The 15,894-nt window shown below is 34.4% G+C and overlaps 1 protein-coding gene across 4 annotated transcripts; it reads left to right on the top strand.

Annotated features, from left to right (window-relative positions):
- Nucleotides 1-9,170: 9,170 nt before the first annotated feature.
- LOC107953264 (transcription factor TGA9) lies at nt 9,171-14,635 on the top strand. 4 transcript variants are annotated; one of them, XM_041117733.1, is made up of 13 exons: nt 9,171-9,320; nt 9,411-9,524; nt 9,600-9,670; nt 10,057-10,130; nt 10,300-10,548; nt 11,511-11,549; nt 11,668-11,727; nt 11,841-11,918; nt 12,025-12,073; nt 12,981-13,252; nt 13,358-13,579; nt 14,073-14,215; nt 14,290-14,635. In XM_041117733.1, the coding sequence occupies exons 2-13, from the start codon at nt 9,463-9,465 to the stop codon at nt 14,375-14,377; spliced, it is 1,407 nt and encodes a 468-aa protein (XP_040973667.1). In that variant the 5' UTR covers nt 9,171-9,320; nt 9,411-9,462; the 3' UTR covers nt 14,378-14,635. The 4 variants fall into 4 exon arrangements, with proteins under 4 accessions (XP_040973667.1, XP_040973666.1, XP_040973668.1 ...); XM_041117732.1 differs by having other exon boundaries at nt 9,178-9,524; XM_041117734.1 differs by having other exon boundaries at nt 9,207-9,524; nt 9,608-9,670.
- The last annotated feature ends 1,259 nt before the right edge of the window (nt 14,636-15,894 follow it).

The following is a 15,894-nucleotide window of genomic DNA, read 5'->3' as shown; positions in this document are numbered from 1 at the left end:
TATTATTGAATTAAAAAAGCTTTAATACAGTGATAAAATTATACTTTGATGTCTCTTAAAAAATATAATTTAATCTTAACCTCTTAGAGTAAATTTCTGGATTCGTCCTTATTTTTAACAAGGTCTTATGTGCCAATTTTTGCCACGCTTTTAATTTTACTTCCAATAATTTTTTTCTTTACATCCAATAAAAATATAAAAATAATTTTATATAAAAAAAGACAATGTTGTTTCAGTAGACATAAAAATGGTCAACAATGAATATGGAACTTCTCTTGTTCTTTCTCTCTTCGGGAAAGAGAAAAAAAATGCTTTAAAAGTTTCAATCTAGACAGAAAGAGAGAAAAAAAATACGAAAAGGAGTCGTTGCGGCCTCCTCTGTGGTGGTGGAGAATTCTCCAGGAATGATATAGTTTTTCTTTTTTCAAAAAATTAGGAGTAAATTGATAAAATTTGCGGGCAAATTACCAATAAAAGCCCCTTTTTTTTAAATTTATCGAAATGGGCCAGGTCAAAAATTATTTACCGGAATGGGCCAGTTTTTACAAAACGCGTCTACGTCAGCGCGTTGTAAGGGGAAAAAGCAGGAAAACGCTTCCTCAAGGAAGCGCTTTGCCTACGTGGACAGAAAACGCTTCCTTGAGGGTGCACTTTTAGTCCACGTAAGCAAAGCGCTTCCTTGAGGAAGCGTTTTCCCCGTGTTTGAACAGTAGCAACAGCTACTTTTTTGACCGTTGGTAACCCCCCCAACGGTCCAAAAAAAAACTATAAAACCCCCCACCCCTTTCATTTTTTTCACACTTAAATCCTTTCAATCTTCAATCTTTCAATATTCTCTCAAATTTCTCTGAAATCTCTCAAATTTCTCTTAAATTCCTCTCAAAACTCTCATTAATTGTTTCAAAAAAGCTCTAATTTTATTTTTTCTAAATTTATTTTTTAAAATAAAAAAATTTAATCGTGTTAGCAATAGCCGGAGAATTAATTCACTTCGATGATAAACACATATCCGTCGAACAAATGCAAATGGTAAGTGTTAAATTTAATATTTAAATATTATTTAAGATTTCTGTCATTTATGCAAATTTAAATAATTTTTATTTTATTATTTCTTATAAAAGTCTGTAGATCGGATATTGCAATGCTATATCTGTAACATGACTGGTCCTCCATCACCGTTGATAGAGGATTACCTACGGGAAGCTGGTTTTTGGCACGTGGCGATGATAGGTCGGGGTGCAAGTTGGACCCGAAACTTATTAGTGCGTGGATAGAAAGGTGAAGACCTGAGACGCATACATTTCATCTTCCATGTGGAGAGTGTACTATTACTTTGGAAGACGTGCATTTGCAATTAGGATTGCCGGTGGACGGGGACGCAGTCATTGGGTCCGTTTATTCTGCTGATTGGGGAGCGGTATGCTACGAGCTTTTTGGTGCTATTCCGGATAATATTAACGGAGGTCGAATCGAGATGGGTTGGTTACGAGACACATTTCCGGAGCCAGATGATGATTCTACCGAACTAGAAAAAATTTGATATGCTCGAGCATACATTCCTCAGATAATTGGAGGTTATCTGATGCCGGACTTGTCACGAAACCTTGTACATCTGAGATGGCTGCTGAAACTTATTGATTTTATAGCAGCTGGTGAATTTAGTTGGGGGTCTGCCGTGTTGACAACATTGTACCGGGAGATGTGCGGAGCTACGCAACCAAATAAAGCGAAAATTAGAGGTTGCCTATCACTACTGCAATCATGGGCACGGTTTTGCTTTCCATTTTTACATCATCGAGTGGACCACCCATTTACATTCCCACTCATAACGAGGTAAATTTTATATTAGATTTTACAATTATTACGTAAATTTAAAATACAATCGTATGCTAAAAATTTATTTAATTAGGTGGAACCATTCGGCAAGTTATGCTCGATTACCAACCTGTCTTGAAGATATATGGCTTCTATTAGAGCAACGATCAGAAGCACAAGTAAATATTAAAAATATATATATACATACATAATAAAATAATGGATTCATATTTAGTATTTAGTATTTTTTATTTAACTAATATTTCCATCATTTTTATATAGTTTCAATGGACACCATACGAGGATCCGGCAATTCGGGCAGTAATTCCGGATGAATACTTGCAAAATCCGAACGCTTGGCACGTGAAGGTCCCATTGGTCAACTTTGCTATTGTGGAGATGCACCAATCAGACAGAGTATTACGGCAATTTGGATTCCGACAACCGATTCTTGTGGCACCTGAGGTGTTGGATGATCATCACAAAATCGACTTACGACAATTGCATACGGATTGGCCGAGATTCTGGTCACACTATATCCAAATGTGGAAAGATCGGTATGATTATATACCTACTCGGGAACCGACCATCGTTCCAGAGTTGGCGTGTGTGCCAGAATACATGCCATGGTTTAGGATCCATGGCAAGCCATATTTACTGTCAAAAGAGAAGAGGCAGTGGTAATTGCGTGTTCAAAGGGAACGACGTGGCCCTTTAAATCCTAGAAGAAGGGACGACGACGCAGGCCCATCAACAGTGCCCACACAATCACCCGGCCCAGCAACAGGACCTATACAGTCACTGGGCCCGACAGTTCAACCGTCGACACCCACAGCACAACTTCTTTAGATGATGCCAGGTACGTATCCTAGCCCTTTTATGTATCGTAGCCCTTATATGTTTCCTTTTTCTAGTCCTATGGTAGGTTGGAATGCATGGCCCGGTTCATCTCCATTTCCGATTACTCCGAGTGGACCTCTGATCTATATAGGCAACCGTCACACAAGGGATCGCAGGAGGGGCCGTTGGGGAGCTCTTCTTTTTACCAATCCCCATCACCTTATGGGTTTCAAACACCTCCGCCATTAATGATGCAAACACCTCCACAGTCACTATTCTATCAAGGCGGGTCATCTTCCCAACACCTACAACCAGAATCCTCACCGGAGTAAGCACAACCCCCGCCGGAAGCTGGACAAAGGAGGAATCCAACGCGTAACCGTCGACGACCTCCATGTGGCACTGAATCCGATCGGCACGAACATTGTTTTTTATTTTAATATATTTGTACAAATATTTTGAATATTTTTATATTATTTCATGTAATTAGATAAAAGGTTGTTTTAAATAAAGTAATTGTAATTTACTTTTATATTTTTAATAAAATGGAAATTATTTTAAATAGGGCAACATTTTGAATATTTTTATATTATTTCATGTAATTAGATAAAAGGTTGTTTTAAATAAAGTAATTGTAATTTACTTTTATATTTTTTATAAAATTGAAATTATTTTAAATAGGGCAACATTTTGAATATTTTTATATTATTTCAGGTAATTAGATAAAAGGTTGTTTTAAATAAAGTAATTGCAATTTACTTTTATATTTTTAATAAAATGGAAATTATTTTAAATAAGGTAACATTTTGAATATTTTTATATTATTTCATGTGATAATATAAAAGGTTGTTTTAAATAAAGTAATTATAATTTACTTTTATATTTTTAATAAAATGAAAATTATTTTAAATAAAACAATATTTTGAAATATTTTTATATTATTTCATGTAATAAAATATAAATAATACAACATATTGACAATTACAACAACTATCAACTATTGCGATTTGGACATGATCTACTTGTATGGCCTGGGTTCCTACACCATCCACATAACTTTTGCTGATTGGTTGTTTCTCGGATATCCATATTGTTGCGTATTCTAGTCGAGCAAGGTCGACCCTTTGGTTTACGCCACAACTCTCTATCCGGTAACAGCTTAAACGGAGCAAGCGATACAGAGGGCCACTTACGCTCATCTGGGACTGGTGGAAATATGTGTCTCCACACGTTGTACATGTATTCCAATTTGTACATGTCGTCGACATAGCTCAGGGGATCCAGATGAAAATTTTGACAAGCTGCAATTACATGAGCGCATGGATAACGAAGTGCGTCAAACCTCCCACAATCGCAAGTCCTATTTCTTAAGTGTACACGATATTGCCCGCCAGTAATACCTTGGTGCAGTTTGTCAAACTCTGTCATACGAAACCATAAGTTGTCTTGATCGTGACACACTGTGTGCATAGTGTTCGCCCGTGCCTTCGCCTTGTTAATTTCTTGCAATACCTTTGCGCACCATACATGGCCTCCCTGCATTTGGCCTGCATAACTAGCTGCTCATTTCGGAAATAGTGCCGCTAAATGAAAATATGTCTCTCGCACAACTGATGTTATCGGTAAATGACGTGTTCCTTTCAGAACAGAATTTATACATTCGTCCAGGCTTGAGGTCATGTGACCATATCGTAAGCCGCCGCCGTATGCTTGTGTCCACTGTTCGAAAGGTATATTACATAGGTAGTTATGGCCCTCTTCGTTAACTGAATGGAAAACTGCCAACATCTCATGAAAACGGTCCTTACTTATCTCATACCCTGCCAATATAAGTTGATAGCGAAAATTACATACCACTTTTCCATTTAAAATAAATTCAATATTCCAAACGAAATTTTATTAATAGAGATAAAGTTAAATACCCATGTTGGCCACTTGCCGTCATTCACCTTTAGATGGATATTGCCTGTAGTAGTTGGAAGCAATATGCCTTAGGCAATACCGATGGTGTGTGCGATGCCATAGGCTTCCCTGTCGCTCAATTGCAGCTAGTGTCCCGGTGCCTCGATCCGATATAACGCATATAACAGGTTGGGGGCAAACATGCATCCTTAACCTAGAAAGAAAGAAATCCCAGTCATCAGCTGACTCCCCTGGTGTTATTGCAAACGCAATTGGAAGGATTCTTCCACTACCATCCTGTGCGACTGCCAGCAATAGCCGATGGGTATATCTATCGTACATAAAGGTACCGTCAATTTGTACCAATGGCTTACAATATGCAAATGCGTCTCGGCATTGCTTAAAGCTCTAGAAGAGACGCTTAAATACTTGGCATCCACGGAGCAATCGGTCGTTGTAGTATGCAGGTTCTGTTTGAAGGTCTGTTATGCAACCTGGGACGTATCTCTCTAGCACTTGACACCATTGCCATATTTCATTATATGAAGCGTCCCACCCACTATGCATCTTCTCCAAAACCTTCTGCTTAGCTATCCAAGCCTTGCGGTAAGAGGGCGTGTACCCCATTTGGTTACGAATATTGGCAATTAAGACTGGCACTGAAGTCTTAGGACCTGCCTTCACCGTGGGTAGTATTAAGCTAGCTAACATAGCTGAATCTATCTTGGGATGATCTTGTGAAATACCTGTCAACGAAGTACGTTAAATAATGTAACATTACATAATAACAGTATTATTCAAAAACCTTAAATACTGTACCTGCAACACATGTATGTGGACCTTTATACTTTTTTATCTCCCACAACCCTGTCCTTTTCCTCAACGAGGCGTAGATTTTCCATGAACAACTTCTGTCTTGCACTGCACACTTCGCCTCAAACTTATAGGATTTAGATTTAACCACGTGGTAGTTAACACCGTTATTGATGCTATGTTGTTTCAATGCACCAAGAAAACTATCCTTATTGGAAAACTCTTTACCAACTTCAAATTCACTCGAATCCAATAACAAACTTATATGATCATGCGTTCTGTGTGGTAGATCTGGAAACTCCAATGCATCATCTGCAGATAGATCAACATTATGCATATGGGCTGGAGGCGAGTATGCCCTGAATCGTGGATCTTTTTCTTCATCTAAACCCCCTTCAACATCTTCAGGTTCAGTTGGAATAGGCTCCGGTTCAGAAAATAATCCAACTTCTGTACCATCGCGACTGGGCTCTCGAGGTGGATCCACATCGGACTCATCATCTAACTCACCATCATCTGCGACGTATGAGGTCCCTTCACCGGTAGACGTCATGGGGAGTACATCATCCCTTCTTCTGGGCGTTTCATAACATCCCCAATTGGATGTAGATTGCCAAGCACTATAAGTTAATGTCGTTCCCCAGTACGTATTTCCAGCATCAAACATCGACCCACCTAGGTGCATGTCCCATCCACTAACAGAGTGTCGTGCAGGGGTTGTGTATTCCATACCGCTACCAAAAATCAGCGGTTCTGTGTTATGTAACCCACTAGCGGAGTGTCGGGCAGGGGTCGTGTATTCCTCTCGAACAACAGCCGCAAATGTATCATTGGGCAATGCAAATTGTACATATAACTTAATATATGATGCTCCACTAGCAAGATGAGTCTGCACCATTGCCTCCAAGCTACGAGCACCTTTGATGTCGAACGAGTCATATGTTACTGGACCAATAGAAGCACAAAATCGATACCTAATAGACAACACTTTCATTGGCGTCATTCAGAATATTTTACGCCTAATCCTTTTACGAAGTTCTGTCAAATCTATGTTCTGGTTAAAAACCAGTCGTATTGTATTCTCCAAAAAAAAACAACACCGTTCTCGGTGTGACGAACCTCACCATCATAGTAAATAATAGCACTAATGCGTTCACTCATCTTTAATTTTTATCCTTCTTAGCCTCTCTATTTTTTTTTTGCTGTAAGTTATGCAACCTGAGAACAAAATTTGGCTCATTTATAGCCCAAGTTATTTCAGAGACCACTGTAGCAAAAGAGCGTCAACGTGGGAGTTTCTTCTAGTAATTTTGCTGAAAATGCATCCTGCTTAAAGCGTTTTTACCACTATTTGCACAGACACGTCTTCTCAAAATTATTTTTTTAGAGACTACTGTAGCAAAAGAGCGTCCACGTGGAAGCTTCTTTCAGTACTTTTGCTGACAATGCATCCTGCTTGAAGCGTTTTTGACACTATTTACGCAGACACGTCTTCTCAAATTTAATTTTCAGAGACTACTGTAGCAAAAGAGCGTCCACGTAGAAGCTTTTTTAAATTAACAAATAATTTAATTAAGTTACCCTAAACCCCAAGCCCTAATTTATTTGATTTTTTTCTTAAATACCCTAAAACCCTAAACTCTAAAATCCTAATCTAATTTTTTTAAAATTTATAATTAATTTACTCAAGTAACCCTACCTAATTTATTTGATTTTTTCCTTAAAAACCATAAACACTAAACCATAATCTAATTTTTTAAAATTAGTAATTAATTTAATTAACAAACACTAAACCCTAATTTATTTAATTTTTTTCCTTAAAACTCTAAAATTTAAAAACCCAAAATTCCTAAAACCTTAACCCTAATTGCAAAAAACCCTAATAAAAACACGGGGAAAACGCTTCCTCAAGGAAGCGCTTTGCCTACGTGGACAGAAAACGCGCCCTCAGGGAAGCGTTTTCTGTCACGTAGGTAAAGCTCTTCTTTGAGGAAGCGTTTTCCTGCTTTTTTCCCTAACAACGTGCTGACGTGGACGCATTTTGTAAAAACTAGCCCATTCCGGTAAATAATTTCTGACCTGGCCCATTTCGATAAATTTAAAAAAAAAAAGGCTTTTATTGAGAATTTGCCCAAAATTTGCAAATATAGAAGGATTTAATTTATTTTTATGTCAATAAATAGCCACATCAAACTTCTATTAGTGACTTAATGATAGTGACTGAAAAGTAAATTTTTTAGAAGTTAATAAAAAAATAAAAAAATTTATAATTAGATGGTCAAAATAAAAACATCATCATAGTTAGAGAATTATTTGTGTAGTTTTTTATTGAAACAAAACAAAGAACTTAATTTGCTTTAATTTTCTGTTCTTTCCCTTGTTTTAGTTAAGTTAAATTAAATAATAAAATAAAAAAAAAGGAAAGTTCAAAGAAATGTTTTAGTTAATTTACAACATTTTCCAATCACCAAATCCAAACTCTTAAATTTTTTTAGACCAATCATTGGTATGATGAAGGGAATAATCGGTAGAAAGCGTATTTAGCAATAAAAGTAGCAGATGAGCATAAACATAAAATATAATATCATGTCCTTTATTCAATAATGCTTGTCATCCCAAAACCCCTTTATAACATTGTTTTTTAATTTACACACACACAAAAAGTGGTTCAAATTTGTAGCTTTATTTTAACTTTCTATTTCTATTTCTTTTCTTTGTGGGTTAGACAGTGTGCAACTTGAAGGGTTGGTTTTTAATGTTGGGACAAGCTTTGATATGTATGGTCCGAAGGCAGAAGGACAAAAGTTTGGGACACTGACAACAATGAAACCTCACCTAATCTGGGAAAATTGAGCCCTTAATCATGAAGAATTAAGGACAGTGTACCCTAAGTCCCCTTCCCCTAAAGAAACAAAATTTTAAGGAATCTGAAATGTGGCATGGGCTTTTAGGTGATGACAGGGAATGGATGTTGACCTATCAACTATGGAGATAACACCAAACATATCCATCTCATGTTTAAAGATTAAATATATGCAAATGGGTTTTTCTTGTTGATGACTTTGGTTGGAATGGGGCACACACCACTCTCTTATTAATTGCCAAAAGTGAGCTCAGATCACCCCCCCCAATCCCCATTTGGAGATTTTGAATACTGTAAAAGAAACCAATATCACCCTCTTTTCTTTTATAACTTTTTGATACTCTTTTTTATTACCAAAGGAAAAAGAAAAGCTTGTGTCATCTAATCAATCTTATCCAAATTGGTTTTAGAGCTTGGTATAAGTGTTTCAAAGATATTGTTTAATGGATTTATATATAACAAAAAGTTGCACCTTTATATTAAAAAAAATGTGTAGTGCAATGATAAAACTATAAGTAGGATATAATGCAAGGAAACCCTTATTTTATTTGTCTGGATAGTACTTTGCAGCCCTGAAGGGGTCCATAAAAAGGGCCAATGAGAAAGAGCATGCTGTTCGGTTACAATGAGAGAGTGGAGTAGGAGTCAGTGATTCACTCCAGTAGAGAGACCCCGCATTCTTTTTTTTTTTTTGTTAATAAAACTCAAAGCCCCACAAACAAATAGACATAAATAGAAGGGAGTCTGGCCCTGAGGGGCAAGATTTTGTGTACCGTAAGAAGAGTTTTTAAAGTCTGATAGAAAAATATGTATATAATTACACTGTAGAAGAGGTGTGTTGTAATCAATCAGGTTGGTTTCTTCATATTGAAGTAGAGACAGAAAGTAGAAGAAAACGACACCCATGGAGGATCAAAAGTTGCAAAGAGAGAAGATATATATATATTTATCTGAGAAAAAGACTGGGCCCCTTCAATTTGTTTCTATTTAGATCCCACTTTTGACAAGCAAAGCTTTCATCTGGTTATCTTTTTCTACTCTTTTTTTATTATTTCTTCCTTTGGGTCTCTCATAAGCCACACCCAAGGTAGTCTGCAGCAAAGCTTTCATCTGGTTATCTTTTTCTACTCTTTTTTTATTATTTCTTCCTTTGGGTCTCTCATAAGCCACACCCAAGGTAGTCTGCAACATGTTCGTCGTCTAAACTGTAAAGAATCACCAAGTATTGCATGGCGAACCATCATATTCCTTATGCACTTCTTCATGGAATGAATGTTCCCACAAGTTTCATGTATGTAATTTCCAATACTATCTTCTTTTCTTTCTAAAATTGGTCCCTTTTTAAATTTGTTTCTATCTATGTCAGTAATCAAGAAGGATCTGCCTTTGATTTTGGAGAGCTAGAAGAAGCCATTGCTCTGCAAGGAGCTAAAGCAAGTAAAGCTCCTTATCTTCATTTTTTTTCATTTATTTATTTTTTCTGACGTTTGCTAAAGCTTAAAAGCTTTTTAGTTTAACCACCAACTCTCCTACACCTCAAAAGATAAGAGGTTTGAACATGTCTATAGGGGAAAAAGTAGGGGGGGTTACCATTTGCAGTACAGTAATGATAGTGAGGCTAGCACACTTGAATGGCGTGAGGCTACAAACATAGAAATCTGACCTCCCTACCATGATTTACTGACTCCATAACTGTATAAAAGAGAAAGCAGGCTGAGTTTATTAGGTTGCTATTGCTTCTAGCTTTCAACTTCAACCTCTTTGGCTTTGATATATATATTTTGGGAGATCCTATGAGATTTTGCTTTTGGGATTCTCTGCAGATTTATTAACAGGCAGAACTGCAGCTACTTTGGAGATGTTCCCTTCTTGGCCTATGAGATATCAGCAAACCCCCGTACTAGTTTCTTAACCCTTCTTTTTCACCATTGTATGTTTGACCATGTTTATAAAATAAAAGTGTTTGACAGTGGACCAGTTCTATGGGTTTAGACTACTTCTTTATATATTGCTGTTTAAATGGTTTGTTTTTGAGGTAATTGTGGATCTTTTTTTTCTCAATCCAGGGAAGTTCAAAATCAGGAGGGGAAAGTACAGATTCAGGCTCAGCTTTGAACACTATCTCAAGCAAAACTGAGAACCAGTTTGAACCAGACTCCCCCATCAGTAAAAAGGCATCATCTTCATATCATCAGGCTCTTGACCAGCAGAATCTACAGCAACAACAACAACAACAAGAGATGGCAAGTGATCCTTCAAGAACAGGAACATCACTGAATCAATCAGCTCCCATTGTCAAACTTCTCCAAGAAAAGGTCCTTAAAAGAACTACAGTTAAACATGCTTAAATTATTAATTAATCTCCCACAGTTTTTACTTTTTTTTTCTCTCTTCTTTTCAATCCCAACAACTCAGGATATTGAAAAGTTGGTATCATTTTTTGTCATTATTACTATTCTGATCCTTACTCTCTCCACCCCTACCCGTTTTTTTTTTTCTCTCTATGATCATTTCTTCATGCATATACAAGGGCACAGATCCGAAAAACCCACAGAAAATCAAAGGGTACAGAGTTTTTCTGATTTCTGAACGATTTTCTGGTATCTGACATGAAAAGAGAGAAAAAGCTGTACACTTTGAGAAGCTAAGAGAGAATCTGCACGATATATATATGTATATATTAGTCTCTTTCTTGATTGGTCACTATAAAACCGCATCCCCCCACACTTAAGTCAATACCTATAACTCACAGATGAACTTGTTTTTATCCTCTTTAAAATCAAACCCCCCCCCCCCAAAAAAATTCTTTAACCCTAAACATAAAGAAATGGCAGATTCTGATTATTTTTGCTACTCTTATCATGTTCATGGTTACTTGTTAGAAGAACAAGAGTCACATCACATCACCAATCTGTTTCTCTTAGAAATTTTGTGAGATCTCTTTAATCATTATATTTTTTTCTGTCAAAAAATCTACGGTAGTTTTTCTTTGATTTTTAAATTTATTGTTTTGATGATATTTTTTGTATTTCTGGTTTGGCTGTCTAAACTTGATAATTTATGTATTTATAACGCTGACTCTCTAATTTTCCAGCTTACCAAACAGCCAAATGCTCTCATTTTCCTGAGCAACTTCTTGTCTGTGCTTGATAAGAATCTTCTAAATCAGCAACCACTATTTAGTGTTTTTTTTTCTTCTTTAATCAAATATGAAATGGGTGTTATTTCATCTCATTAAACATATGTTAATACATGCACTTCGTTTATAATGTTGCAGAAAAGGGCTTCAACTTCTGAGAAACAGCTTGATGCCAAGGTTAAAATTTTAATACTAAAAAAACCCAACTCTTTGTTGCTAGATTCCTTCTGAATCAAAAAAGAAACTTCTTTTTAGTTGAATCTGTTTTAAATTGTTGCTTTTTTTTTTTCTCCAGACATTGAGGCGTTTAGCTCAAAACAGAGAAGCTGCAAAGAAAAGCCGTCTTAGAAAGAAGGTAACATAAAAAGGACATATATACACTGAAAAAAAAACATACATTTGCATGTAGTTTCTTACTTAGGTGTCCATAACATGTAAACTGATGCATATATATATATGCTTAAACAGGCATATGTTCAACAACTAGAGTCGAGTAGAATGAAACTAACTCAACTTGAACAAGAACTTCAGAGAGCACGATCTCAGGTTTTTCTTTTTTCTATATTATATTGATTTTGATTTATATATATTTACGGTAAGTGTTTAGTGTTTCTTAATTAAAGTGCTTAGAGTTTTTGATTTTGTGAAATAGGGGCTTTTATTGGGGAGTAGCGGTGGTGTTGTTGGAAATATTAGCTCTGGTAAGTTCCTAATAAAAAAAATTAATGTTGCACTATTAATTTACTAAAAAGGGCTCTTAGTGTGTGAATATTTGCTGAATTGAGAGACTTGAAGAAAGTTTTAAACTGATGGGTAGTTTTGGAAGCACAGTGGCGAAATGTCGAGCATGCATTTTTAGTCCGGACTTTGACATAAAGTTGATTACTTTATTAAGGGGTAATAACTTATTTGATACTTTAATTTTACATAAAAAAGTTATTTTAATTTTTTATTTAATTTAATTTTTTTTAAAACTTGTTAAATCATTTAAAATGAATGAAAAGTAATCAGTTGTTAATTTTGTGGCATGTACGTGAATATTACATCAAACATTAATTAATATTTTAAAATTTATTAAAAAAGTATAAAAATATTTAAATTTTAAAAAATTAATTAATTGCTGACATGATATGTACGGAGTGTGAGTAAAGTTAACAAATGTTAATTTTTTTATTTATTTTGGATTGTTTGACAAACAATACAAAATCAATAACTAAAAAAGACAAAAAAAAAATTATTTGACTAAATAAATTATTATACCTTAATTTAAAAACAAATGGAAACTTGCGTCCTTGAATTCTTTTTTGATAATATTCATTAATTAAGTTGCCTAATTAAATCATGTACCTCATTTTTCAAATGTATAATTGCTATTGTTGAACAATATATAAAGATAAATTTAATTATTTTTTGAATGGTAAAATGATATTTTAAGTCAAATTGGCTCGTTTTAATATATATATATATATATAATATTTTTTAAATCCTTCACGTATTTAAGTTAATTATAATCATTTATGAATAAACAATTATCTTTATTTAAATTTGATTTCCCAATTAACACTTTTTGACAAATTCATTGGAGGACTGATCTGAGATTTGGTGTAGGGGCGGCAACGTGTGACATGGAATATGCAAGATGGTTAGAAGATGATGAGAGGCATATGTCGGAGCTTAGAACCGGTTTACATTCGAACCTTTCCGACACCGACCTTCGATTGATGGTCAACACTTACCTTTCCCATTACGATGAAAATTTCCGGTTGAAAGGAATGGCTGCCAAATTCGATGTTTTTCACCTTTTAACTGGGATGTGGACCTCTCCGGCGGAGCGTTGCTTCCTTTGGATGGGTGGTTTTAGGCCGTCTGAGCTCATCAAGGTTTCTTTCAATGCTTCCAAAATGGAATTCTTTTTCTTTTCGTTTTTTGGCTTTCAGTGTTAGTGGGACTGATCAATGATTTCGTTTAAACAAAATTGTGTTCAGATATTAATATCACAATTGGACCCATTAACGGAACAGCAATTGATGGGGATCTGCAGCCTCCAGCATTCTTCACAACAGGCGGAAGAGGCACTCAGCCAAGGACTGGAACAGCTCCAACAGTCTCTCATCGACACCGTTGCTGGCGGTCCTGCCATTGATGGAATGCAACAAATGGCTATTGCCTTAAGCAAGCTCGCCAATCTCGAAGGCTTCGTCCGTCAGGTAACATTATAAAAAAATCAAACGGTCATATATGATAAATCATGTAGTTCAAACGCTTGTTTGTAGTCAATTTCATATCATTTTATTCTTTAAAATAATGATATGAAAGTTGCTTATCAATCCTGCCATCTGACAAATTCTTTTTCTATGATGGATTTCGTGTTTGACCATTAATATTAACAGGGACATATATGATTATAACTTAAAATATTTATGAAATTTTATATTTGCCACGTGTGTGGGGATGCTGAATGCTATTGGGGGGGGGGTGATTTCTATTTTGTTGATCAAACAATCATTTTTGTTGGGGGATTGATATTTGCTTTATCTGTAAGAAGTCAATTGGAATACTGGAGGATGGGATATTTTTATCTATAAATGTTTCTTTCAATAGGTGGTTTGAAAGATAAGCCCTAGCTAACTTGAACAATTAATGGATTAATCAATTTCTGATGGGAGTTCCTGTTTCAAATAATTTGATTAATGTATGTAGGCTGACAATTTAAGGCAACAAACTCTACACCAATTGCCTCGGATACTAACTGTAAGACAGGCGGCACGCTGTTTTCTGGTAATCGGAGAATACTACGCAAGATTACGAGCACTTAGTTCTCTTTGGGCCTCCCGTCCTCGAGGGTAACATCTTTTAATGTTTTTATTAACTTAATATTCGGATATAATAATTATAATCATGATATGATATGATGTAGGAGGTTGATGAGTGATGAGCAGCCATGCCAAACAACAACAGAGTTGCAAATGGTGCAGCCATCACAGAGCCACTTCTCACACTTTTGATAATTCAAAACAAGAAATCCATCCCTCCTAGCCAGCTATATATCAATATAATTTCTGTATTTAGTTTCAAAATCATATATGCAGCAAAGCAAATTGGACTATATATGTAATATATTTCATCAAAGCACGTTTTAAGTTTAGAGGAGATAGGACTTTTTTTTTGAAAAATATACATATATATATGTATATGTTTTCTTTTCTAAGTTATTGTTATTATTTAAGTTTATCCTTTGTAAATGAAAATTCAATTTTAATGTGCATAGGGTGCTAGCTTTTTCCTTCCAGAACAAATTTGCTCGATAGATATAAGTTGTGATTATTGCATGAAAAAAAAAAACCTAAAAATAGGCATCATAATGTTGTTCACGCAATTTTGAAATTTTTTGTATTCACGGGCCTTTGTTTAGAAAATTTCATTTATCAATAGCAGTCTCACTCTCTTTTTAAAAGTTTCTCTTCTAAAGCTTAAGTGACACACTTAATTTAATACTTCTTTAATTACCATAAATTACAGTCACTTTTCCTCATAAATAATCACATGTAAACATCTTCAATTATTTTCATAATCATTGAGATTTTTTCAATATTAAACATTTATCATAATTCGATGTTTTAAAAAAACCATGATTTCTGCACGTCTTAATTTCACTATTAGGCCATCATCACCCATCAAAGTCCATAAAACAAGACTCCAAAAAGTTCCAAGTAAAAAATATATCAATCCAAATCTGACAAAGTTTTATCCAATTTCCAGCATCATAACAAAAGATTCAACTATTAATGCATACATGAAGAAAAGCATTAATAATTAAGAATCAAGATAACATAATATCATATCAAGCTTAAGGAACAGAATCTTTAGTTCAACTAGTTTATATACCCGTACGATGCATGGGTTAAACATAATTGTATAATTATAAATAAATATTATAGAAATCTATACTAACATAGCCTTATTATCAAATTATTGTTTAACATTTTGATAAAATTATTATTTAATATTATAAATATTTTTAATAATGTTTAAAATATCAAAAAAGAAATCATTGAATTTTTATAAGTAAATATTGTTTTTAATATTTCTCTTATAAAATTTTGATTAGTAAACATTTTAAAATTTTCAATAAATTTTAAATTTTCAAAACAAATAGATATTAAAAAAATGTTTTTAGTGATTTAAAAAAATTAACGTTGTTTAACATTTTTAAATATTTGATTTAAAAATTTAGTACTATTTTAAAAATGAATTAAATAAAGTTTTGTTATGTTTATGAATGATGATAAATCTTATTATTTTTTAAATCAAAATATTTTTATTAATAAATACTTTAAATTTCTAAAGAATAATTTAATTTTTTAATATATATATTTTGAAGCTTTAAACATTATTAAAAATTTAAACAAATATTAAAAGTAAAAAAAAATGAATGATTTTTCCTTACCCTTAATGATGTTTGGAGTTGTAAAAGATCATCCATTTGATGGACTTCATCAACAATAACTTCCCCTGGCTTTTC

Source organism: Gossypium hirsutum, chromosome A07 (genome assembly GCF_007990345.1).
Source record: "Gossypium hirsutum isolate 1008001.06 chromosome A07, Gossypium_hirsutum_v2.1, whole genome shotgun sequence".
Taxonomy (NCBI): domain Eukaryota; kingdom Viridiplantae; phylum Streptophyta; class Magnoliopsida; order Malvales; family Malvaceae; genus Gossypium; species Gossypium hirsutum.
The sequence above is the reverse complement of the archived record's forward strand: the minus strand, read 5'-3'. Positions and strand labels throughout refer to the sequence as shown.

Bases quoted from the DNA above. Each gene is read 5' to 3' on its own strand.
- LOC107953264 (XM_041117733.1), top strand. From the start codon at position 9,463: ATGGCGAACCATCATATTCCTTATGCACTTCTTCATGGAATGAATGTT. The intron at 9,525-9,599 runs GTATGTAATTTC...TATCTATGTCAG, and splicing joins AATGTTCCCACAAGTTTCAT to TAATCAAGAAGGATCTGCCT. The intron at 11,919-12,024 runs GTTTTTCTTTTT...TTTGTGAAATAG, and splicing joins TTCAGAGAGCACGATCTCAG to GGGCTTTTATTGGGGAGTAG.